Genomic DNA, 26,542 nt, shown 5'->3' on the forward strand with positions numbered 1-26,542 from the left:
TGTAACCTCATTGCCTGGCATATGCCCCACTCTACCATTACCATCAAACCAGGAGACCAACCCTGGTTCAATGAAGAGAGCAGGAGAGCATGCCAGGAGCAGCACCAGGCATACCTCAAAATGAGGTGTCAACCTGGTGAAGTACAACACAGGACTATCTGCGCACCAAACTGCGTAAGCAGCATGCGATAGACAAAGCTAAGCGATCCCATAACCAACGGATCAGATCTAAGCTCTGCAGTCCTGCCACATCCAGCCGTGAATGGTGGTGGACAATTAAACAACTAACTGGAGGAGGTGGCTCCACAAATATCCCCATCCTCAATGATGGGGGAGCCCAGCACATCAGTGTGAAAGATAAGGCTGAAGCATTTGCAACAATCTTCAGACAGAAGTGCCATGTTGATGATCCATCTCGGCCACCTCCTGAAGTCCCCAGCATCACAGATGCCAGACTTCAGCCAATTCGATTCACTCCGCATGATATCAAGAAACGACTGAAGGCACTGGATACTGCAAAGGCTATGGGTCCTGACAATATTCTGGCAATAGTACTGAAGACCTGTGCTCCAGAACTTGCCGCGCCCTTAGCCAAGCTGTTCCAGTACAGCTACAACACTGGCATCTACCTTGCAATGTGGAAGCCCAGGTATGTCCTGTACACAAAAAGCAGGACAAGTCCAACCTGGCCAATTACCGCCCCATCAGTCTACTCTCAATCATCAGTAAAGTGATGGAAGACGTCATCAACAGTGCCATCAAGCGGCACTTGCTTGGCAATAACCTGCTCAGTGAGGCTCAGTTTGGGTTTCGCCAGGGCCGCTCAGCTCCTGACCTCATTACAGCCTTGGTTCAAACATGGACAAAAGAGCTGAACCAAGAAGTGAAGTGAGAGTGGCTGCCCTTGACATCAAGGCAGCATTTGACCGAGTATGGCATCAAGGAGCCCTGGCAACAATGAGGTCAATGGGAATCAGGGGGAAAACCCTCTGCTGGTTGGAGTCATACCTAGCGCAAAGGAAGATGGTTGTGGTTGTTGGAGGTCAATCATCTGAGCTCCAGGACATCACTGCAGGAGTTCCTCAGGGTAGTGTCCTAGGCCCAACCATCTTCAGCTGCTTCATCAATGACCTACCTTCAATCATAAGGTCAGAAGTGGGGATGTTCGCTGATGATTGCACAATGTTCAGCACCATTCGTGACCCCTCAGATACTGAAGCAGTCAGTGTAGAAATGCAGCAAGACCTAGACAATATCCAGGCTTGGGCTGATAAGTGGCAATTAACATTCGCACCACACAAGTGCCAGGCAATGACCATCACCAACAAGAGAGAATCTAACCATCTCCCTTTGACATTCAGTGGCATTACCATCGCTGAATCCCCCACTATCAACATCCTAGGGGCTACCATTGACTAGAAACTGAACTGGAGTAGCCATATAAATACTGTGGCTACAAGAGCAGGTCAGAGGCTAGGAATCCTGCGGCGAATAACTCACCTCCTGACTCCCCAAAGTCTGTCCACAAGGCACAAGTCAGGAGTGTGATGGAATATTCTCCACTTGCCTGGATGGGTGCAGCTCCAACAACACACAAGAAACTCGACACCATCCAGGACAAAGCAGCCCGCTTGATTGACACCCCATCTACAAACATTCACTCCCTCCACCACCTAAGCACAGTGGCAGCAGTGTGTACCACCTACAAGATGCACTGCAGCAATGCACCAAGGCTCCTTAGACAGCACCTTCCAAACCAAACTGGAACTACGAACTAGAAGGACAGGTGCAGCAAATGCATGGGAACACCGCCACCTGCAAGTTCACCTCCAAGTCACACACTATCCTGACTTGGAACTATATCGCCGTTCCTTCACTGTCGCTGGGTCAACATCCTGGAACTCCCTTCCTAACAGCACTGTGAGTGTACCTACCCCAAATGGACTGCAGCGGTTCAAGAAGGCAGCTCACCACCACCTTCTCAAGGGCAATTAGGGATGGGCAATAAATGCTGGCCTGGCCAATGTCGCCCACATCCCATGAATGAATAATAAAAACAAAATTAAACAGTGATGGTTTTTGGGTTCCTTTTATATCCTTCTCTCTTTTTCTGAAAACACTAGGGTATGGTTCTATGGATACTGACTGCCCTTTGGTGTCTTACCAAATCAAACATTTTCTTGTGTGAGTATGTTGCCAGGTTGTTTAGACATGCTGGATATCACAACCAAGCCCAATTGTCTTCTCACCTGTCATCCACACATGCACACCTCCTAGCAGGGAGATATTGGTGAATAACGATCACGAGTGGGAACCCTGGCTGATCTCTCGCATCTTCCTTCTCCCCACCACCTAAAGCTAAGTTTTATCAACAAGGCTATGGGGGATTTTCAACTTCCAGCTGGCCGTTTCTCATCTGAAAAATAGGTAGCCAGCAATTAAAAATTCGGATGCAATTTTCAGGTGGGCTTGTATTTGGGCGAAAAGCCTGCTTGCCTGAAGCAGGTGGGAAGTTGCCTAAATATGCAAATCAGGCTATTATGTCACCTGTAGCACCCCGATTGCAATCTTCAGTTACAAATGCATGGAGCATACATTGCGCCCACTTCACCCATTTGTACTAGATGACGAGTGGACTAATCAGTGGTCTTTAAAGGGACCATGGTGGCTGTTCAAAAATACAGCCCAGGAAACTTGTAAGTTTTATTTCTGGTGTGCCCGGGTGGAGCTGACAGCCTGTTTGAGGGTCTTTCCACTCCCCCAGGGTCAACTGCACTGCTCCCTGGCCCAACTTGTCACTCAGCTCAACATAGGAGCTAGCTGATTTCCCATCCTTGCAGAAGCGACAAGCTGTCGGGGCACCATTTTGTGCCACAGCTTAGCTTGGGACTCCCTGTAGAAATGGGCTGTCAGAGCAGCTGCTACAATGGCCTTGCGCCCATTGAGTGCTACTCTAAAGTCACACCCCACCATTCCAGAGGTCCGACCAGGGACCGCTGTAGCCTGCACAAGTTGGTATTACAAGGGCCAATGCATATACCAACAGAGTCATCAGATGAGCTCAACAATGGTGGCTGTTGAAAGCAGCACAGAATAGCATTGACTTAGCAGACTGAAAAAAACTGGATTACTCTTGTTATATGGATGGCTGAAATGGTCCCTCATTGATTTTTCAAATTAAAGTATTTACAGCTGGTTTATATAGTGTAAATGTAAAAATGAGTGCTTTGGTATTTAAGTTAAAGGAAAAGTTTTTTTAAAATGTGTACGTGTACATTTAAAAAAAAATTTCAACTGCTTTCCCCAAAATTCTTCACTCAGTGAGATCTAAGAGACAATATACTGGCAAATCCAGCAAAACTACCAGTGTGAGGGAGCAGATGGGCTTGGCCAATCATGTTAGGAATTTGAAATTGGTTCAAAAAAATCCTGGAAATACAAAGATGGTACTAGTAAAAGTGAAACTTTGGATTGTCATAAAAACCCAACTAGTTCACGAATGTCCTAAGGAACCTTTTGTCTTAACTTAGTCTGGCCTATTTGTGCTTCCAGTCCCTCAACAATATGGTTGACTCTTAAGTGCTCTATGACTTGGCCTAGCAAGCCACTCAGTTTTATCAAGCTGCTACATGCAGCAATTAGGGCACTTGGGTCAATAAATGCCAGCCTTGCCAACAATGCCACATTCTAAGAATTATTTTTTTTTAAAACAAGGAGGAGCTTGCGCAGTGCACATTCCTCATATTGGCACCTCAAAATTACATCTGGGTCCTATGTACATCATAGGAAGCCGGTTAGCATATAACAAGTAGGCTCCTACCTGAAACAGGTGGGTGCCTGGCCGCGCATGCGAAGGCCCCAATGAAAATGCTGACGGATGGATCGGGAGCCGGCACCCCGTTCCTGCTGAACAGAGACTGTCAAAATTGGGACCATTATGTTTACGTTGCTTTGCCTATACAAGAAAGGGTGCAGAATAAAAATGTGGCCAATGTGGTTAATTAATCCATTTATACATAGCAACATAAAATACCTGGAAGTGTGCTGTTAGACATAATTTGTCTTCTACATTGCACAAAATGCAAATCTGTTATCTGTGAAATCAATGTTATATTATACTTAAGTTGTTCACATCTTCATAGAGAGACTTTGGCACCAAAGTTTATAAGGAGACGAGGAGAGAGGAGTTCCGGAATGGAAACCTGTGCGTACAGGGTTCCCGGATAGCCTGCTGAAATCAACAGCATAATTTGTTTGAAAGATTTCCACTAGGTTTCCAGCCTGACAGCCAGCCTGATTGATGGCTGCCTGCTGGTTGGGTAGGAATACATGCAGCAATAGACCACAGCCAGGAAGTGAAGAAGATCGATGTCAGGCAGAAGATCAAGTTCTGGTGTGAGGGAAAGGTAGAGGTTGGAGAGAAGATCAAGGTCAGGGAAAAGATCGAAGTGGGGAGAAGATTGAGGTCGGGAGAAGATCAAAGTCAGGGAGAAGAATGAGGTTGGGGAGAAGTTTGAAGTCAGGAGAGATGAAAGTTTGGGGAGGAGAGATCGAAGTCGGGGGGAGATCAAGGTGGGGGAGGACATCAAGGTAGGGAAGAAGATCAAGGTCAAGGAGAAGATTGAGATTGGTGATCACTCGAGGTCAGTGGTTGCTCAAACCCACCCAATCATGGTGGGGGTTAAAACTCCCCCTTGCTTTAAAGAGTTGTTTGACTTGTAAGTTTGTAACTGGTTATCTTATATCACATAAGGAACCGACAGCTTATGTTCTGAGATGAAAAATAAGCAGTTATCAGCACAACACACAGTTTGAAAAGTTTAACTCTGTCAATTTGAATTTAAATGGACCAAAAAGTGAGCTCCTGTTAAAATTATGCAATTTAAGCATGAGAAGAAAATCCTGAAATTGTCTTTTTGAATTTTCAATTCTCCAAAATCCAATGAAACTACTGCATTGATTTTTTTCACTGTATAATTTCAGTCTTTATCAAGAGAGCATTCAACCATGAAATTGAAAAAGTGTATGCTATTAAATGAACGTTACCATCTTTTGAGAGACAAAAAAATAACCAGCTTAACTATGAGAATACATAATGACAAGTTCTTCTCAGAAAGCAGTTAAAGTAATAGGTTTTTAAATCCCTAACGTGTGGTTTGTACAGATATATGACAGATCAGCTACAAAGACAGGGTTCTATTGTTTAAAGATTGAAGAAACTGTTGTGCTTACTTAAAAAAAACTATTGTGTTCATTGAAAAACAAACTTTATCAGGAGAGGAATTGTGGGGCAATGAATAGAACTCTTAAAACATATCCATTGTGACTTGGTGGTACATTGGGATGAACATTTCACTTCTGGATCATGGGCTGCAATTCCGAGAAAAAATATACTCAGTGCCTCTGCAAGGGTCTGACATGATTTGAGCATTGAGCAGACTCAAATCTGTTCCCTGTCGGGTCAACTTCATAACCCAAAACTGTCAATAGATTGGTATTAAACTGACAAGATCAGAAGGCAGGATAGTGTGGAAAGTGGAAATATATGTCATTACATTAAAAATGTTTATCTGTGGATGGAGTTAACGCACATCAGTGGAGTAATGTGGAATAATTGCTATTGTGTATTTAACTATGCAATATCTTGCCTGGGAGTCTCAGTTCTGACGAGTGCAAAAAAAAGGAAGTGTTAAACTCTTAGGGATAAGTACTCATCTCTTCACTGCCAGAAAACTCACCCTCTCCAAATTTCTTTATGGGCTCTGCATGAAAAAATGTAACACATAGAAGCACTACAGCCACGCTCACCTTCACTATCATATACAAGTTAACGCTGTTTGGAGATAAAGAGAAAATTAAAAATCATATGACTTTGACATTGCCCAAAGGTTTAGAAACTGTTATATATGGCTACTCAGTAGGCTTTATTTATGTGCAGATGTAAGTACATAGGCTGAATTTTACCAGCCCCTCGACGCCATGGGTCGCGGCGCAGGGGCAGGTAAAATTCTGCAGGGAGAGTCCTGCCTCAACCCACGCGTCGAGAAGGGCCCACCACATATTAGTGGCGGCGGGGGGGGAGCCTCGGTGTGGCCCCCCGCCACCTGGCGGCGGGTCCTTCATCTGCATATTAAAATTAATCTAAATGAGATGCAAATAAACTTACCTGCAGGCGACGGCCATCCCATGCTGATTTTATGGCTGCTGTTCGTCCGTTGTGCGCCTTCAGAACTCCATACGGAGTTCCGAGGCGAGAACCTGGTGGGAAGGGGGGAAGAATAAAAGTTTCAGAGCGGGAGGGGTGGGAAAGTGTGGAAGACAATTTTAATTGAGTGTGGGGATGGTGGGAAGGGGTTAGAGGCCAAATGTTAGAAGGTCGAGGGGTAAGTTCAGGTCGGGAATAAAGTCAGTTTTGTCAATAAGGGCCAATGAAATGACCACTGCGGGGGATGGGGAAGGGCCTCCATATCTTTATTATCTGTTCAGAAAAAATTCCTTAATACTGTACCTTTAAATGTAGAATTACTTTTAAGGGCTTAAAGCCCTTTAAAAATGGCGCCAGTGCTGGCACCTGCGCAATGGCGCAGGATGTTGTTGCTGGGGATGTGGCAGATGCACCCTCTACGTCATTGGGGGCAGCCGCTCTGCCCCCTCCATATAAATGAGCCCCCGCGCATAATATCGCGGGGGTTCCTCGGCGGCACTTCCGTGTCGGAAGGCCGCCGAGTTCAAAGTGGCCGCTGCGGAGTGCAGCGCGCTAATAAAATTCAGGCCATATATCTTAGACTACAACTTGTTTTGAAATCATATTAAAATTCAATATGGTTATTTTAATTAATCAAGAGCTGTATTATTTTCTGATTTTCTATGCATTTGCTGCCCATGTGGTGGAGGTCGTGGGTTTGGACTGTCCAAGGAGGCTTGGCAAGTTGTTACAATGCATGTTGTAAATGGTACACACTGCTGCCACTATCACCAATTGTGCAGGGAGTGACTGTTCAAGGTGGTGAATGGGGCGCCAATCAATCAGTCTGCTTTGCTCTGGATGATGTCGAACTTCTTGACTGTTATTGAAGCTGCATTCAACCAGGCAAGTGGAGGATGTTCCATTGCACTCCTAACATGCGCCTTGTAGATGACAAACAGGCTTTGGGGAGTCAGGAGGGGCGTTACTCACTGCAGAATTTCAAGCCTCCGACCTGTTCATGTAGCCACAATATTTATATGGCTGGTCTAGTTATGTTTCTGGTCAATGTGACCCCCAGGATGTTGATGGTGGGGGATTCAGCAATGGTAATGCGTTGAATGTCAAGGGCGGATGCTTAGATTCTCTCTTGTTGGAGATGGTCATTGCCTGGCACTTAAGTGGCAAGAATGTTACTTGCCACTTATCAGCCCAAGCCTGAATGTTGTCTAGGTCTTACTGCATATGGACATGGACTGCTTCGGTATCTGAGGAGTTGTGAATGATATTGAACACTGTGCAATCATCAGCAAACATCTCCACTTTTGACCTTAAGATGGAGGGAAGGTCGTTAATGAAGCAGCTGATGATGGCTGGGCCTAGGACACTACCCTGAGGAACTCCTGCAGCGATGCCCTGTGGCTTAGGTATTTGGCCTCCAACAACCACAACCATCTTCCTTTGTACTAGATATGACTCCAACCAGTAGAGAGGTTACCCCCCAATTCCCATTGACTTCAATTTTGCTCGGATTCCTTGATGCCATACTCGGTCAAATGCTGCCTTGATGTCAAGGACAGTAACTCTCACCTCTTGGCTGACCCATGGGCTGACCTATAAAAGGTATTCTGCCATTCAAATAGGATCTAAATATTGCTTAACTATTCAAAACCATTCCTCCTGAAACTATCCACTAAGCATTCTTTCACGTTTTCATAGCAGATAGTGATTTCTGGAATATGCTGTTTGTGTACCTACACTTTTTCCTACCTCCCAATGTTCTTAACAATTACAGAGCCAAAATTCAAGGACTAAAAATGGGACAGTAGCAGTACAAACAAACCATAAATTTCTGACATTGATTCCTGCTCTAAAGCCTTCAGTAACAGATGATACTTATACACAGATTTTCTAATGGCATCTTTCGGTGTTGTTAATCAAATAAGGAACTGTTTGCTAAATACTTTAACGTGCAGACAGTACCAGATAAAAACCCAGTCAACACAAAGTATAAATTTAGTTACCTAAACTGGTTACTACAGCAGATTATTTTGTGGATACTGTCTTCACTGGTCAATCATGGGAGCATTCATGAAGTTGTCATGCTGGGCCCCCACCTGCCAAGAAGCAGGCACATTAATTTTGTCAGGAACATTGATTTTAAACTGTTACTGGAGTGAAGAAAGGACTTGTTAAAGAGATCAGCCGTGGCTGGAAAAGACATTTGCATATTAACACACTGATTGGAAGGACAAAGGACCATTCCCTGACACATTCAACCCACTATGGACCTTGATCACCAGGGATTGCGTGTAAGAGGAGCATTCCAGAGACTGCTAAGGTGATATAATCCAAGATGTGGTCAGACCTGTTAGTCAAATGACTAACCTGCTTGGCAACCTGGGTTTTTTCTGAAGTGCACAAACAGTTTGAACGGAGAGTGGCTGTTTGCTCCTGGACTGAGAAGATCTCTCCTGTCTGCTCCCATCTCTCTCTCTCTCACAAGCCTATGAATCCATTGAAGACGCATGAACCCCAAGAGAGAAAAGTCTTCTACAGTGAACAAGGTTTAAGAAGAATACTGGGCCCCAACGAAAAGCAAGAACTACCTACAATCAAGGACTCGACAGTGAGCTCGAAGAACCGTAACAAAAACTCTTCAAATATTGCCTCAAACTTTTCACTTGATTTTTTTTTTCCTGCTCTTTTCTGTCTCTATTTGCATGTGTGTATCGCGTATGCATGCCAGCGTGACACGTTGTGTATCCATAGGCATCAACTGACTTAGATTTTAAGTTTAATAAATTTCAACTTTTCTTCTTTAAACCTAAGAAACTTGTTTGTGCTGGTTTCTTTGCCTTATGATTGAAAAGCGATAAAAAAGGATTCACTGAGGGGGAGCTAAAAGCACAGTGTGTTTAAAAAATAAAACACTGTTGCAGTAAGACCAGGTAAAGGCTGAGAGGGACCCCTCAACACCTGTCTCAACTGGTTGTGACAGAAATTTGGGTGCTGCTGTCCAGAATTTTACCCACAGACAAACAAGAGAAATTGGAAGTGGGAAGCCAAATTGTTCCTAATCAAAAAAGAGCAAGATTTCAATACAGGTTTTCTTGTGGTTGTGTGTGATTGAATACTAACATGTCTGCAACTGAAGCTCGTAGCTCTCCGAGCCAGGGCAAAGTAACTTGGGATAAGTTAAAAGCACTGTCAATGGAGGAGTTGAGGAAGATGGCTGAGTAATGTGGGATCACTGTACGTGGCAAGGCGAGGAAGTCTGAACTCCTGATGCTAGTGGCCAACTTTGAATTTTTCCCTTGAATCTGATGAAGCAGAAACTGGGTTAAAAGTAGACCCTGCTTTTATTGCTAGCAACGGCTATAACTGGAACAGAAGAAACTTTAATTAGAGGAGAAAGAAGGAGAGAGAGAAAGGAAAAAGAGAGAGAGAGGCAGGAAAGGGCGAAAGAGAGAGCCTTCCAGAAGGAAGGCAGGGGGATAGGAACCGGAGCTGCAGATCAGTGGATGGGGTAGCTGTTGAACAGGCAGATACCGAGTGCAGAGAGTCTGTGAGGAAGGTTAGACAATTGACACGACAAAGTTGCAGCCAGTATGATGGGCTGAAGTGTGTCTATTTTAACGCAAGAAGTGTCAGAAATAAGGGTGATGAACTTAGAGCATGGATTAGTACTTGGAGCTACGATGTTGTGGCCATTACGGAGACGTGGATATCACAGGGACAGGAATGGATGTTGGATGTTCCGGGGTTTAGATGTTTCAAAAGGAATAGGGAGGGAGGTAAAAGAGGTGGGGGAGTGGCATTGCTAATCAGGGATAGTATCACAGCTGCAGAAAGGGAGGTCATCGAGGAGGGTTTGTCTACTGAGTCATTATGGGTGGAAGTCAGAAACAGGAAAGGAGCAGTCACTTTGTTGGGAGTTTTCTGTAGACCCCCCAATAGCAACAGAGACATGGAGGAACAGATTGGGAGGCAGATTTTGGAAAGGTGCAGAAGTAACAGGGTTGTTGTCATGGGTGACTTCAACTTCCCTACTATTGATTGGAACCTCCTTAGTGCAAATAGTTTGGATGGAGCAGTTTTTGTCAGGTGTGTCCAGGAAAGTTCCCTGACTCAATATGTAGATAGGCCGACTAGAGGGGAGGCTATGTTGGACTTGGTGCTTGGCAACGAACCAGGCCAGGTGGCAGATCTCTCGGTGGGAGAGCATTTCAATGATAGTGATCACAACTCCCTGACCTTTACCATAGTCATGGAGAGGGACAGGAGCAGACGGGATGGGAAAATATTTAATTGGGGGAGGGGGAATTACAATGCTATTAGGCAGGAACTGGGGAGCATAAACTGGGAACAGATGTTCTCAGGGAAATGCACAACAGAAATGTGGAGATTGTTTAGGGAGCACTTGCTGCGACTGCTGGATAGGTTTGTCCTGATGAGGCAAGGAAGGGATGGTAGGGTGAAGGAACCTTGGATGACAAGAGATGTGGAACAGCTAGTCAAGAGGAAGAAGGAAGCTTACTTAAGGTTGAGGAAGCAAGGATCAGACTGGGCTCTAGAGGGTTACAAGGTAGCCAGGAAGGAACTGAAGAATGGACTTACGAGAGCTAGAAGAGGACATGAAAATGTCTTGGCGGGTAGGATTAAGGAAAATCCCAAGGCGTTCTACAGTTATGTGAGGACCAAGAGGATGGCCAGAGTGAGGGTAGGGCCGATCAGGGATAGTGGAGGGAACTTGTGCCTGGAGTCGGAGGAGGTAGGGGAGGTCCTAAATGAATACTTTGCTTCAGTATTCACTAGTGAGAGGGGCCTGGTTGTTTGTGAGGACAGCGTGGAACAGGCTGATATGCTCGAACATGTTGAGGTTAAGAGGGAGGATGTGCTGGAAATTTTGAATGATATGAGGACAGATAAGTCCCCGGGGCCAGACGGGATATACCCAGGGATATTACGGGAAGCGAGGGAAGAGATTGCTGTGCCTTTGGTGATGATCTTTGCGTCCTCACTGTCCACTGGAGTAGTACCGGATGATTGGAGGGTGACAAATGTTGTTCCCTTGTTCAGGAAAGGGAATAGGGATAACCCTGGGAATTATAGACCAGTCAGTCTTACGTCGGTAGTGGGCAAATTATTGTTGAGGATTCTGAGAGACAGGATTTATGATTATTTGGAAAAGCATGGTTTGATTAGAGACAGTCAGCATGGCTTTGTGAGGGGCAGGTCATGCCTCACAAGCCTTATTGAATTCTTTGAAGATGTGACAAAACACATTGATGAAGGAAGAGCAGTGGATGTGGTGTATATGGATTTTAGCAAGGCATTTGATAAGGTTCCCCATGGTAGGCTCATTCAGAAAGTGCGGAGGCATGGGATACAGGGGAAGTTGGCTGTCTGGATATAAAATTGGCTGGCCCATAGAAGACGGAGGGTGGTAGTAGATGGAAAGTATTCAGCATGGAGCTCGGTGACCAGTGGTGTTCCGCAGGGATCTGTTCTGGGAGCCCTGCTCTTTGTGATTTTTATAAATGACTTGGATGAGGAAGTGGAAGGCTGGGTTAGCAAGTTTGCCGATGACACGAAGGATGCTGGAGTTGTAGATAGTGTGGAAGGCTGTTGTAGGTTGCAACGGGACATTGACAGGATGCAGAGCTGGGCTGAGAAGTGGTAGATGGAGTTCAACCTGGAAAAGTGTGAAGTGATTCATTTTGGAAGGTCGAATTTGAATGCTGAATACAGGCTTAAAGACAGGATTCTTGGTAGTGTGGAGGAACAGAGGGATCTTGGGGTCCATGTCCATAGATCGCTCAAAGTTGCCACCCAGGCTTTTAGGGTTGTTAAGAAGGCGTATGGTGTGTTGGCTTTCATTAAAAGGGGGATTGAGTTTAAGAGCCGAGAGGTTATGCTGCAGCTCTATAAGGACCTGGTTCGACCACACTTGGAATATTGTGTTCAGTTCTGGTCGCCTCATTATAGGAAGGATGTGGAAGCTTTAGAGAGGGTGCAGAGGAGATTTACCAGGATGCTGCCTGGACTGGAGGGCATGTCTTACGAAGAAAGATTGAGGGAGCTAGGGCTTTTCTCATTGGAGCGAAGAAGGATGAGAGGTGACTTGATAGAGGGGTACAAGATGATGAGAGGCATAGAGTGGATACCCAAAGACTTTTTCCCAGGACGGAAAGGGCTATCACCAGGGGGCATAATTTTAAGGTGATTGGAGGAAGTTTTCGGGGAGATGTCAGAGGTAGGTTCTTTACACAGAGAGTGGTGGGTGCGTGGAATGCGCTGCCAGCGGTGGTAGTAGAAGCAGATACATTAGGGACATTTAAGCGACTCTTGGATAGGTACATGGATGATAGTAGAATGAAGGGTAGGTAGTTAGTTTGATCTTAGAGTAGGTTAAAGGTTCGGCACAACATCGTGGGCCGAAGGGCCTGTACTGTGCTGTACTGTTCTATGTTCTATGAATGTGAAGAAAAAGAGAGGCAGGAGAGACAGAGAGAAAGAACCTTCCAGAAAGAATGAGAAGAAAGAGAGCTGAGACAACTTGAGTTAACTCGGGGACGACAGAGTAACCCCAGTGAAAGCATAGCCAATATGGAGGGGCGTAATTCAGGGCTGGGTACAGAATTGTTAAAGCTTGCTCAACTAATTCCAAGATTCAATGAAGAGGATATAGAAGCATTTTTTGAGAAACTGGCAAGGCAGCTAAAATGGCCAGCTGGCCTTTTTTACTGCAAAGCAAGTTAACTGGAAAAGATCATCAGGTTTATTCCCCGTTGCCAGATGAATGCTCATCAAATTATGAACCGGCAAAAAAGCTATCCTCGGGGCATATGAATTATGACTCGAAATCTATCGTCGAAAGTTGAGAACCCTCAAGAAGCAAGCTAATCAAACTTAGCTGGAGTTTGAAAGAAGTAAGCAGCTGGCTTTTGACCAGTGGCTGAGGGCTCTTAAAGTACAGCTCAACTATGAGAATCTAAAGGAAGTAGTTCTGTTAGAGGAATAAACACTCCCACTCTCCATAAAGACACATGTAGAGGAGCAGCAGCAAAGAGTCCGAGGAGCAGCAGCACAGAGCCCGGCAAGCTGCCATTCTGGCCGATGAGTTTGTTTTAATTTATAAGTTGATTTTCTGGGGAGAACCTTTCCTAATCACCCACACAAATCCGAAAAGGACAAAGGGTGGGAAGGTGATAGGAGCTCAAGCAGTCCTGGGAGAGAAAGAAAAGAAGAGACACAGGGGGTCTTCCTCTAGCCAAAAAGGAAGGTGCTATGAACAGGAGTGAGACCCGGAGACCTGTGTGCTTCCATTGTAATAAAGCAAGGCACTTAAAAGCTGACTGCTGAAACGAAAGGGAAAACCTATGGAGTTAATCAGGGCACACCCGCTCAGTGAAGAAAGGAACCTGTGGCTTTAACTGCAGTAAGAGTGAGACCCAGGAAGCTTATGGTTGCAATTGCAGGAAAACTTAATTTAATAGGATTCCTGAAGGTTATCAGGATTTTGTGATTGAAGGGAAACTAACCCCATACCCCTCGAGTGGGGCAGTGGCACTTTGTGACCAGTGACCATAACTCTATTAGCTTCAAGATAGTTATGGAAAAGGATAGGACTGGTCCTCAGGTTGAAGTCCTAAATTGGGGGAAGGCGAATTTTGATGGCATCAGACAGGAACTCTCAAAAGTTGAATGGGAGAGGCTGTTACAGGTAAAGGGACGTCTGGTAAGTGGGAGGCTTTTAAAAGTGAGATAGGAAGAGTTCAGGACTGGCATGTTCCTGTCAGATGGAAGGGCAAGGCTGGCAAGTGTAGGGAACCTTGGTTGACGAGGGATATTGAGGGTCTGGTCAGGAGAAAGAAGGAGGCATATGTCAGGTATAGGCAGCTGGGATCAAGCGAGTCCTTCGAGGGGTATAGGGGATGTAGGACTACACTTAAGAAGGAAATTAGGAGGGTGAAAAGGGGCCATGAGATTTCTTTGGCAGATAAGATAAAGGAGAATTCTAAAAGATTCTATAAGTATATTAAGAGTAAAAGGGTAACTAGGGAGAGAGTAGGTCCCCTTAAGAATCAGTGTGGTAATCTATGTGTGGAGCCACGGGAAATGGGTGAGGTCTTAAATGAATACTGCTCGTCTGTATTTACCATGGAGAAGGTCTTGGAAGCTAGTGAGTTCAAGGGAGGGAACAGCGATATCCTGGAGCATATCAGCATTACAAAGGAGGAGGCGTTGGAGGTTTTGAAGGGCACTGAGGTGGATAAATCCCCAGGGCCTGATCAGGTGTATCCTGGGATGCTATGGGAAGCAAGGGAGGAGATTGCTGGGGCTCTGGCAGAGATTTTTGTATCATCATTAGCCATGGGTGAGGTACCGGAGGACTGGAGGATAGCTAATGTTGTGACTTTATTTAAGAAGGGCAGCAGGGATAAGCCAGGGAACTACAGGCCGGTGAGCCTTACATCAGTGGTGGGAAAGTTATTGGAAGGGATTCTGAAAGAGAGGATTTATATGCATTTGGAAAGGCAAGGTCTGATTAGGGATAGTCAGCATGGCTTTGTGCGTGGGAAATCATGCATCACGAATTTGATTGAGTTTTTTGAGGAGGTGACCAAGAGGATTGACGGGGGCAGGGCGATGGACGTTGTCTACATGGACTTTAGCAAGGCCTTTGACAAAGTCCCGCATGGTAGGCTGGTCCAGAAGGTTCGAACACATGGGATCCAGGGAGAGCTATGCAATTGGATACAAAATTGGCTTGGTGATAGGAGGCAGAGGGTGGGAGTGAAGGGTTGTTTTTCAGATTGGAGGCCGGTGACCAGTGGTGTGCCACAGGGATCGGTGCTGGGCCCTCTGTTGCTTGTCATATATATTGACATGGATGTGAATGTAGGGGTCATGAGTAGTAAGTTTGCAGATGACACCAAAATTGGTGGTATAGTGGACAGTGAAGAAGGTTGTCTAAGGTTACAACAGGATATAGATAAACTGGGAAAGTGGACAAGGGATTGGCAAATGGATTTTAATGCAGACAAGTGCAAAGTGATGCATTTTGGGAAGTTAAACCAGGGCAGGACATATACAGTGAATGGCAGGGCCCTGGGGAGTGTTGTTGAGCAGAGAGACCTTGGGGTGCAAGTACACAGTTCCCTGAAAGTGGCAACATAGGTCGATAGGGTGGTGAAGAAGGCGTAGGGCACGCGTATCTTCATCGGCCGAGGCATTGAGTACAAGAGTTGGGGCGTAATGTTACAGTTGTACATAACGTTGGTTAGGCCACATTTGGAGTACTGTGTGCAGTTCTGGTCGCCGCACTGCAGGGAAGATGTGATTAAGCTAGAGAGGGTGCAGAAAAGATTCACAAGGATGTTGCCTGGTTTGGAGGGCTTGAGTTATAAAGAGAGATTGGATAGGCTGGGTCTGTTTTCCCTGGAGTGAAGGAGGCTGAGAGGGGACATGATAGAGGTATATAAAATTATGAGAGGCATAGATAGGGTAGATAGCCAGAGTCTGTTTCCCATGGTAGGGGTGACTAAAACTAGAGGGCATAGATTTAAGGTGAGAGGGAGGAGGTTTAAAGAGGATCAAAGGGGTAAATTTTTCACACAAAGAATAGTGGGTATCTGGAATGAGCTGCCTGTGGAGGTGGTGGAGGCAGGAACAGTAGCAATATTTAAGAGGCATCTGGACAGGTACTTGAATCTGCAAGGCATCGAGGGATATGGAATTAATGCAGGCAGGAGGGATTAGTATAGATAGGCATTATGGTCGGCATGGACGCAGTGGGCCGAAGGGCCTGTTTCTATGCTGTACAACTCTATGACTCTATAATTCTCAGGGACACAGGGGCCACTAGAACCGTTTTACTGGGAAAAGGCCTGACTTTTCCCCCAGAGAGTGCAGTGAACACCAGAATGGTGGTGAATGGTATTGGAGGGCAGTGTATGCCTGTACATGTACACCGGGTGCACATGGAGTGCGACCTAGTTTCGGGACCGGTGACCATAGGGATTGTCCCTCGTTTGCCTGTGGACGGGGTTGATCCGCTCCTAGGTAATGATCTGGCGGGGATGAAGGTGGTAGCTTCCACAGTAGTGAAAGAAAGATGGTGGAGATCAGAGAGACTGGGCAGTGGCAGGAGACATTCCCCTGCAGTTTTCCTGAATATGTAATGGATCAGGCCATGATCAAACCAGCTTACCCAGTGCAGACTGAATTAGCACTGCAGGCAGATGACCAGGCCTGTCTGTCTGAGACTTTCTTTGGAAGTTAGGAGACCTAGGGAATGAATTCAAAGGATTTACCCTCGGTGAGACTCAGTGAGCTGACCCAGTGTTGCGAGAGTTACCACAGGCTGCCCAGTCTGAAAGCGAAGTAGAGGGAGTCCCTGTTCGTGACTATTTAAAGAATGAGGTACTGATGAGGAAATGGAGTTTTCTTCACAGACCTGAGAGCAAGGAGTGGACAGTAGTTCACCAGTTAGTGGTGCTGCAGAGGTACCGGAGAGAAATATTAAGAAGGGCTCATGAGACTACAGTGGCTGTACATGCCGGTATACAAAAGACCAAAGCCCGCATAAGACAGCAGTTTGACTGACCAAAACGCCACAAAGATGTGGTGGAGTACTGCAGGAGCTGCCACATGTGCCAGGTTGAGGGGAAACCACAGCCTACAGTGAAACCTACACTCCTAAGTCCTGTACTGGTGTTAGGAGGACCCTCCAGCAGAGGGCTGGTGAACAGTTAGGGACCCCCGCTGAGAACAAAAGGGGACAGGCAGGCACAAGGCTGGAAAAAATTTAGAAAGGGAAGGGGGAAAAGCGACCAAGAGGGCAGGTTAAAGAAAGCCCGGGAGGAATCCTGGATGAAAACTTCTACTGTCCGGTCAACCAACCTCGAAAACTTTGAAAGGTTAGACCTCACATCCTCCTATGTAAATGCAGACAAGAGAAGCAGCCCACCAGAGTTGCTAACACCATTTACAGGAACCTGCAGAGACAAAGAAAGACCTCTAGGGAGCAGAAAAACTGCGAGGGCGATGCCTCACTTAGTCGAAGTGCCACAGGGGAGTGCGGTAGAATCTGTACACATACCTGCAGGCAGGAGTGTCCTCTGGAACAAAGGGTAGATTAGCAAAGAATCCTCCACTGCAGTCATAAAAAATACCACCCATCCCCAAAAGTCAAAAGCCTTTGCATGACTCAGCAAAGCACTGAAAGAGAGTTCAGGATAGATCCACCCACTACTGACTCTCCTGGAAAAAGAAATGACCTCAGCAGGAACAAAGACCCTTAGCAGCCATGGAAATGGGAAAATGGAAGAGAAACTTCCCCAGAAAAAGAACCATATGTTTATTGGGATGCCAATAAAGGGGCGATTGTAATAAGTTATAGAATTTGTGAATGAATGAGAGAAATGCATGTTTTTTTATACGTATACTTTCTCTTGACACTTTTAATGAAATACGCTTTTCTCAAATCGCATTTCATTCCGCTGGGTGTGGAGGTGTCATGCTGGGCCCCCACCTGCCAAGAATGAGGCACATTAATTTTGTCATGAACATTGATTTCAAACTGTTACTAGACTGAAGAAAGGATTTATTAAACAGATCAGCCATGGCTGGAAAATACATTTGCATATTAGCTGACGATGACTGGAAGGACAAAGGACCATTCCTTGACACATTCAACCCACTATGGACTTTGATCACCAGGGACTGTGTGTAAGAGGAGCATTCCAGAGACTACTAAAGTGATACAATCCAAGGCATGGTCAGAGCAGTTAGTCACATGACTAACCTGCTTGGCAACTAAGGGTTTTCTGAATTGTATGAACAGTTTGAACGGAGAGTGGCTGTTTGCTCCTGGATTGAGAAAATCTCTCCTGTCTGCTCCCATCTCTCTCTCTCACAAGCCTCTGAATCCATTGAAGACACATGAACCCCAAGAGAGAAAAGTCTTCTACAGCAAACAAGGTGTAAGAATGCTACTGGGCCCCAACAAAAAGCAAGATCTACCTACAATCAAGGACTCTTCAGTGAGCTCGAAGAACCGTCACAAAAACTCGACAGATATTGCTTCAAACTTTTCACTTGATTTTTTTCTGCTCTTTTCTACCTCTATTTGCACGTGTGTATCACGTACGCATGCTAGCGTGGGCACGCGAGTATTCTTAGGCATGAACCGAATTAGAGTTTAAGTTTAATAAATTTCAACTTTTCTTCTTTAAAAATAAGAAAGCCTGTTTGTGCTGGTTTCTTAGCCTTATAATTGAAAAGCGGTGAATGAGGATGCACCAAGGGGGAGCTAAAAACACGGTGTGTTTTTTAAATTTAACCCTGTTACAGTAAGACCAGGTAAAGGCTGATAGGGAACCCTAGATACCTTTCTCACCTGGTCGTAACTACGTCCCTCATGGCTATCTACAATTTAATGGTATGCAGTATCTAACAAAGGTTAAGCAATATTACAGCACATTCCGATATGCTTCTGGTTGGTTACCCGTTTGCAGTGAAGTATAGTTTTTTCGATTTAAGGTCATTATTTCCCGATACAGTCATTCAGGTTGTTACTTTTTTGTTTTGTAAAAGAGGTGTGAAAGTCAAAGAAGTCTCAGAATAAAACATGAAAATAAAAAACTTTCCTTCACTGTCACGAGCCCAGTAGAAAGTGTTACAACCAGGTGGGAAAGGAGTCTTGGGGTTCCCTCTCAGCCTTTGCCTGGTTTAACCATAACAGGGTTTAATTTTAAAAGCACCGTAGTTTTAACTCCCCCTCAGTGAATTCTTGTTCACTGCTTTCCAATAGTAAGGCAAAGAAATAAATCAGACAGGTTTTTTTAGATTTAAACAAGAAAGGTGGAAGTTTATTAATCTTAAACTCTAATTTGGTTAACGACTACAAGTATGAGACGTGACCAGGCTAGTATGCATAAGCAATAAACACATACGCAGATAGAGATAGAAAAGTAGAAAGAATACAGGGGGAAAGTTTGAGGCAATAGCTGGGTTGTAATTACAGTCCTATGAGGTCGATGTGGAGTCTTTGGTTGCCGGTAAGTCTTGCCGTTTGTTGGGGCCCAGTGCACGCTTTAACTTGTTTCGATGTAGGAGTCTTTTCTCTCTTGAGGTTTAAGCGACTTCAGTGTGTCCGGAGGTTTGTGAGAAAGCAAAAGAGAGACAGCTAGGAGAGAGGCTGTCTTGTTCCAGGTTCAGTTGCAATCTGCAGTCTGTCTTCAAATTGTCCTGTGTGTAGGTCAGAAACCCTGGGCCAGCCAGTTAGTCATGTGACCAGCTGGTTTAAACACTCCTGTGTTTGTGGATTCTCCATCTTAGCAGACACTGGAATGTGAGCTTTCTTACACCTTCAATGTCTGGTGAACAAAATCCATTTGGGTTAATTGGACCAGGGAGTAGTTGCTTTGGCTCCACAAGCACTGTCTCTTAGATGCAAATGTCCTCCAGCCAAATGTCTGGTGATCTCTTTAAACAAGTAATTTCTTCACTCCAGCAACAGTTTAAAATTAATGTTTATATGATGAAATTAATATGCCTCATTCTTGGCAGGTGGGGGTCTTCATGACAAAAGTGACTGTGAAAATACACATTTCCCTTGTGGACTATTCACTTAGTCTTCAGATGATTATTTACTATTCCCTGGGGTGAGATATTTAAAAAACACCTAAAAATGATCTCCAACATTTACAATAGTTGTTTTGTATGATTTATAGAAATTTGGAATCATGGGTAGGATTTTATTCTGCCCTTGAATTCTGGCACGGAGGTAGGGGGGCAAACAAAATGGCAAGGGGAACCATTCCCAACATTGTCCGGGCCCTCTGCCATTTTGTCTGGGGCAGGGAAGGCCGAGGACGGCCTTCCTCGTCCCAGGCCAATTGAGGCCCTTAAGTGGCCAACTAATAGCCACTTAAGTGTCTTTTCCTGCCTCCACTCCAATTTTGTGAATGATAAAGGGGCCGCTGCCGCGTGGAGACACTGCCAGATAAAGCTTGGTGGCCTCCTGCAGGGTTGCGGGGTCCCTTCCTTGGGGGAAATCCAGTCCCCCCCCACCCCCACCACCCTCACTAACACACCCCCATCCCGTTGCTGGGCCTGCCTGAATGACCCCAGTGATCTTGAGCCCACTTCTGTGTCCTGGGATCTCCGACGTACTCTGTACTGCAGGGCCTCCTGCAATACTGGCAGTGGCCACCGTTCTTGGTGGCACTGCTGGTACTGCAAAGTTGCCGGTCAGCAGCTCTGGAGGTGGGAGCTCGTACCTTAAAGAGCAGTTAATTGGCTGCCTACTGTTAAATAGCAATGGTGGTATTATAACTGATGATTAAATAATCCAGGAGGAAGAAGGAAATATAAAATCTGAGAAAGTTGAAATGGTTTAAAGAACAGCCAAAACGACACTCGCTAATGGTTAAGTATTTAAGCAGCCTTTGACACAGTTGAACACATCATCCCCCTCCAATGCCTCTCCGCTGTCATCCAGCTGGGTGGGACTGAACTCGCCTGGTTCCATTCTTATCTATCTATTCATAGACAGTATCACTTGCAATGGCTTCTCTTCCTCCTCCTGCACCATTACCTCTGGTGTTCCCCAAGGATATGTCCTTGGCCCCCCCATATTTTTCATCTACATGCTGTCCTTTGGCGGCATCATCCAAAAGCATAAAGTTAGTTTTCACATGTACCCTGACGACAGCCAGCTCTACCTCAACACCACATCTTTTGACTCCTCCACTATTGCTAAATTATCAGACTGTTCATCCGACATCCAGTACTGAATGTGCAAAGATTTCCTCCAATTAAATATTGGGAAGACCGAAGTTATTGCCTTCAGCTCCCACTGAAAACACTGTTCCCTAGCGACTGACTCCATCCCTTTCCCTGGCAACTCTCTGAGACTAAACTGGACTGTTTGTAACCTTGGTCTCATATTTGACCCCAGATGAGCTTTTGACATCGCCACACCATCACCAAGACAGCCCATTTCCACCTCCACAACATTGCCCGACGTCACCTCTGCCTCAGCTCATCTGCTACTGAAAGCCTCATTGATGCCTTTGTTACCTCTAGACTTGACTACTCCAATGCATGCCTGGCTGGCCTCCCATAGTCTACCCTCCGCCAACTTGAAGTCATCCAAAACTCTGCTGCTCATGTCCTAACTTGCACTAAGTCCTGTTCATCTATCATTCCTATGCCCGCTAACTTACACTGGCTCCCAGTCAAACAATACCTTGCTTATAAAATTCTCATTTTTGTTTTCAAATCCTTCCATGGTCTTGCCCTTCCCTATCTCTGTATTCACCTCCAGACCCACAACCCTCTGAGATATCTGCGCTTATCTAATTCTGGCCTCTTGAGCATCCTCGATTTTAATTTTTCCACTATTGGTGGCAATGCCTTCAACTACCTAGGCCCTAAGCTCTGGAATTCCCTCCCTAACCTCTCCAACTGTCTACCTCTCTTTCTTCCTTTAGAATGCTTCTTAAAACCTACCTATTTGTCCAAGCTTTTGACCATCTTCCCTAATTTCACCTTATGGAGCTTTGTGGCTTATTTTGCTTTATACTGCTCATGTGAAGCACCTTGGGACATGTTATTGCACTAAAGGCACTGGCCAAACTTTTATGCCACCCCAACAAGTGGGATGGTGGTGGGGGAGGTGGGGGAGTGGCGTAAAATGGAATGGGAGGCTTTCTTGACCTGTTCCCGCCTCCGCCGCCCTTTACGTAGGGCGGGGTGGGCGATAAACAGCCCTCCCGCCCCAGGCCAATCAAAGCCCTTAAGTGACCACTTAACGGCCACTTAAAAGCCTTCACCCGAGTCCATGCGGATTTTACGCATGGCAAGCGGGCATCCTGGAGCCAGGAAAAGCCACCTGGGAAAACCAGGCGGCTGCCGATCGTCCCGGGGTGGTGGTGCCTGCTCATTGGGCACAGGGTGCCTGATGGAAGGTTGCCCCTGCTACCCCAACAACTTCCAGCACCCAACACCCCCCCCTTCCCCTCATTACTCCCGGCGAGACAACCAAAATTTACCTTTCCTCCTGGCTCCATGTCTTCTTCTATCTTCAGCTGGGCTGCAGTCCCAGCAGTGGCCACCGCTCCTGGTAGCACTGCTGGGACTAAGAGCTGCTGGCCCGCTGATTGGCCGGCAGCTCAATGACGTGGGACTTCCTACTCAAGCGGGTGGAAGTCCCGCCTCGGTACAATTAAAGCCTGGGGACCCATAAAATACGGAACGAATCGCCAGGCGTGGTCGAAGCGTGTTCACCACCAACTTTTATGTCAGAGGCCGGCTCCCGTCCGCCCACCGTAAAATTCCGGCCACTATATATATATAAGTTGCTTTTGTTGTTGGATGGCCAGCAATTTCCTCGGAGCTGCTCCCACTCTGCGACCATAAGTTGCTGTACTTAAAGTTAGTTATGACAGTGGAGCTGAAGCAGCTCCGAGGAAATTCCTAGCACATGGTCTTAGTTTAGCACTCCCCACACTAACTTGGCTAAGGCTGGAAATGCCTCGGACTGTAGGAAATCCAAGTATTGTCTCACCGCTCTGCACAGCCACTCTGGTCTCCATAGCTCAGCAGTATCTCAGTTATGAAAAAGTGCAACCAGTTTCAAGTTTGGCAATGATCAAAGAAAAGCAATTGCAAGGCATCAGAAATGTTATAAAACATCAAAAATAAGACAGAAATCACTTAAGTAGATTTACTACAGAAGATCAGCCAATAACCGGAAAAAAAATTGGTCACTGGAAATAAAAATCGGAAGAGATGTAAAACGGACAGCTGGCTTGCTGTCAACCACTTTATTGCATCACATAAATTCAAGATCGGCTCCATTCAGTGCTATAAATTCCCTTTTACTTAACAGGAAAACTCAGTGCTGGATTTTAAGATGAGCGACGAGCTCAAAAAATGGTGGCCAACAAAGAGCCGCCTCAATTTCAAGTGGCTCATTTAAATAGCGGGGGCAGACCCCCTCCCCCAATCACATGGAGGGGGGCGGGCTGTCTGTCTCCAGCAATGGCGTCAGCTGCCTGAGAACAGGCGCTGGCATCATTTTTAATGGGCAGCCAGCTCTGCTGGAAAATTTGAATTTTTAAACACATACCCCCCAAAATTAAATAAATAATTTTTTTATGCCCCGATCCCACGGCCCCCCCCAATAACGATTACATTAACTATTTGCCCTTCATCCCAAAATACTTACCTTTTACATCTGACCTTTCCCCCACAAACTGCACAAAGTTTTAAACTCAACCTTTCCCACTATCCTCTACATGTGCATTTGACCCCATCCCCCCCCGCCCCCCACCTGCACTGAAAATCTTACCTCCTTCCCCCTCCCCACCAGTGTCACGCCAGCTTTCCCTAGATGGGGAATTGAAGGCGCAAGAGTGGCGGCTGCCACTCTGAAGATCGCAGTGGGCCCGGAAGATCCCAGGTAAGTGGATTTAAATGTATTCATTTTATTCAGTTAAATATTGAAATGCTGTTCCTGTCGCCCAGCGGTGTGGGGGACCACCACGGAGCCTTGCCACCGCTGGAAGGATCGGGTTGGGTCCTCCCAGCGTCGAGGTCTGTGGCGGGCCTCATCTGGACACATATTCAGGCACCCCCCCCCATCCCCACCACAGATCACGACGTCGAGGGCTGGATAAAATCCAGCCCTCAATAAGAAGTTGGCAGTTTTCATTCACATGAAAATGTTGTATTAAATTATTTTTCTGACCAGCTAATTCATAGGCTTAAGATTACAAAGTAATGAATCGCTCAGAACAGAAGGCCACTCCAAGGAGATGTGAGAATCAAAAGACATGTTGGGACCACACCAATTAAAATACTGACAAAAGTAATTAAAAATCAATGTATTTAAAATAGTTATGGGAAAATACACTAGAACTATAAGAACCCAGGTTATCAGGGCTAGTTAAGAGGTTACAAAGAGGATTAATAATAACAAAAATGTGCATTTATATAGCACCATTAACATAGAAAAATATCCCAAGTTACTTCACAGAAGCACAAAATACAAGCTGCCTTCTCCAGAAAGTAGAAGGCCGATTTTAACTCCAGGTGGAAATTGGGGCTATAGGAGCTGAAGCAGCCAGTGAACCTTCCGGACTCCTTGCTGCACATGCTGACGGGCCGGTGACTGTGCAGACCATAGTTGAGACTACCAGTTAAAATGCGCATTTTGATGACATCATCAGAACATATAACTGGAACTTAAATTTGGCTTTCATCTCTTTTGGGGGAGATACATTCCTGTGCCTGAAATCAGGTAAGTAAAAACAGTGGGAGAGAGCAGCAGTAACGTATTGACAGCCCCCTCTGCCATCTTACCCTTCCTCTCACACTATTCCCAATGAGAGGGGATGGTTGGGAAGGAGTTAAAACTGGGTATAGGAGTCAGGAGCAGACAGTCCAACACCTTATGGTATTAAAGCTCACTTATTTATTACTCACGTATCAGATTAAAACAACCCTGGCATCACAAAAGGAATATTGGAATGTGATTATAAAATTTAACTCATAAGCCTCATTCCATCTAATATATTGGCATTAAAGGCAATTTGTCCTTTGTCTCTACAGTTTCTTGAATTATAACCATTTAGCTCACCATTTCTTTCTAGAGCTCAGATTTATCCTGTAAAAAAATACTACTTCCTTTCTGAAAGAAATTCAAAATCAGTATAAAATATTGTAAAATTGGCATCAATAATTTAATTTTAAAAAATCAAATCAAATGTTATTCCAAAATATTGGTTGATTTGATCCATTGAGCAAACATTTCCCATAAGTTGATTGCTGTCAGGGGAAGTTGCCCTGAACATCTATATTTAATAGACTCTTGTCATTATTTTTAATGAGGACAGTCAAATGGGAAGTTGGTGGAGGGGGGGTGGGGGTGCGGGTGCAGGGTTATATTTTCCTCTTTTGGATTCAATGAGTTTACAATGTTATTTTTTCCACATTTTAGAAACTGTCAATCAATAAGGCAGCTGTGCAGAATTTTCCTGTGGGATGATTTTGTGAAGCACAAATTAATTAGTGAGAATGACAGAAAACTGAACAATCACGCATAGCTGTAATAATGCTTCTTTCACCAGTCTCAAGCAGTAATTGTTATTTAATGGTATAACAGCCAAAAATTAAATAATCTAATTGTGTAGTTCGCAATAATTTCATGCAATGACAGCGCTAAGGTGGAGGAAATCTTTGCATCAATGGCGCAACCTACACAATGGGGGGTTAAATTGGAAAGCTCCCGAAAATGAGCACAGGAATTGTGATGCGTGGATAACCCATGCCCGTTGATTGAAATTCAGGCAACACACTAACTTAGCGCTGCCTACTCATTATATAATGATTATTGCGTGCATCCTACATGAACTACACTGTTTATTTGCTGCATGCATAAGCAGGGGACCCAAAGTCTTAACTTCCTAGCACCACTTAAAGCTAACCTGAACCATTGTGTCTGGACCAGGTGCTGGTAATCGCGCAGGAAGTGACACTTTCCTGGGAAACAGCGAGGAATGGAGAAAGCGGACTCCAAGGTTTTTGGATGCTGTACTGGAGGTCCTGGTGGAGGAGGTGGAGAGGAGGAGAGATATCCAGGATATCCAGTATCCATAGTGGGCCAGGAGGCCTCCAGACACGTGGTCAAAAGGCAGTGGAAGCAGATAGCCGTGAAGGTCAATGTCAGGAGTCTAGCCCTGAGGACCTGGATTCAGTGCCACAAAAAGTTCGATGACCTCAGAACGTGTGGCCAAGGTCAGTGTATGCATCTTGAAATGCCATATTCCACCAACTGCTCTACTAGTCTCAGACACTGCTCAATGCACCACATCCCCAACATTCACCTACCAACAACCTCTATCAATCACAACTCATACCTAACATTCATAGCTTCATCCTCATACATTTAGCACTGCTGCAAGCCTCACACCCACATCTCACAATTTGCACACACTGCCAACTATTTTACCTTGACAGCCATATTACCCAAGCAGATTGCACAACACTCACTGATACACTTCCCTCTCTCTTATAGGACAAGGTTGAACATAACCGTTGGCAGCAGGAGTGTTACATGAAGGGGAACAGGCATGCCTGCATGTCCTTACCTCGATGGAGGAGATGGTGGTCACCATCATTGGAACAGCCATACTTGAGGCTATGGCCAGCAGTAGGCCTGACATCATCAAAGTTGATTGCATCCTCATAGCTAATCCTCCTTCTCACATCGCACTTCCCCTCATCTGACAATCTCATCATATACCAGTTGCAGTTGGTGTAAGCATGCATTTTTTT

General features: G+C 45.4%; 1 protein-coding gene across 7 annotated transcripts in view; it reads right to left on the minus strand.

Moving 5' to 3' along the window:
• tox (thymocyte selection-associated high mobility group box) overlaps window positions 1-26,542 on the minus strand; it is a 323,812-nt gene that overhangs the window by 70,895 nt on the left and 226,375 nt on the right. For 5 of the 7 annotated variants that reach the window (XM_068031890.1, XM_068031889.1, XM_068031891.1 and 2 more), the window contains one exon: window positions 3,821-3,955. The exons of the other annotated variants lie outside the window; for them this stretch is intronic. In XM_068031890.1, the coding sequence (XP_067887991.1) occupies window positions 3,821-3,955 (135 nt within the window). The remainder of the gene's footprint in view (window positions 1-3,820; window positions 3,956-26,542) is intronic. 7 annotated transcript variants of the gene reach the window in all.

Source organism: Heterodontus francisci, chromosome 5, assembly GCF_036365525.1.
Source record: "Heterodontus francisci isolate sHetFra1 chromosome 5, sHetFra1.hap1, whole genome shotgun sequence".
Classification (NCBI taxonomy): domain Eukaryota; kingdom Metazoa; phylum Chordata; class Chondrichthyes; order Heterodontiformes; family Heterodontidae; genus Heterodontus; species Heterodontus francisci.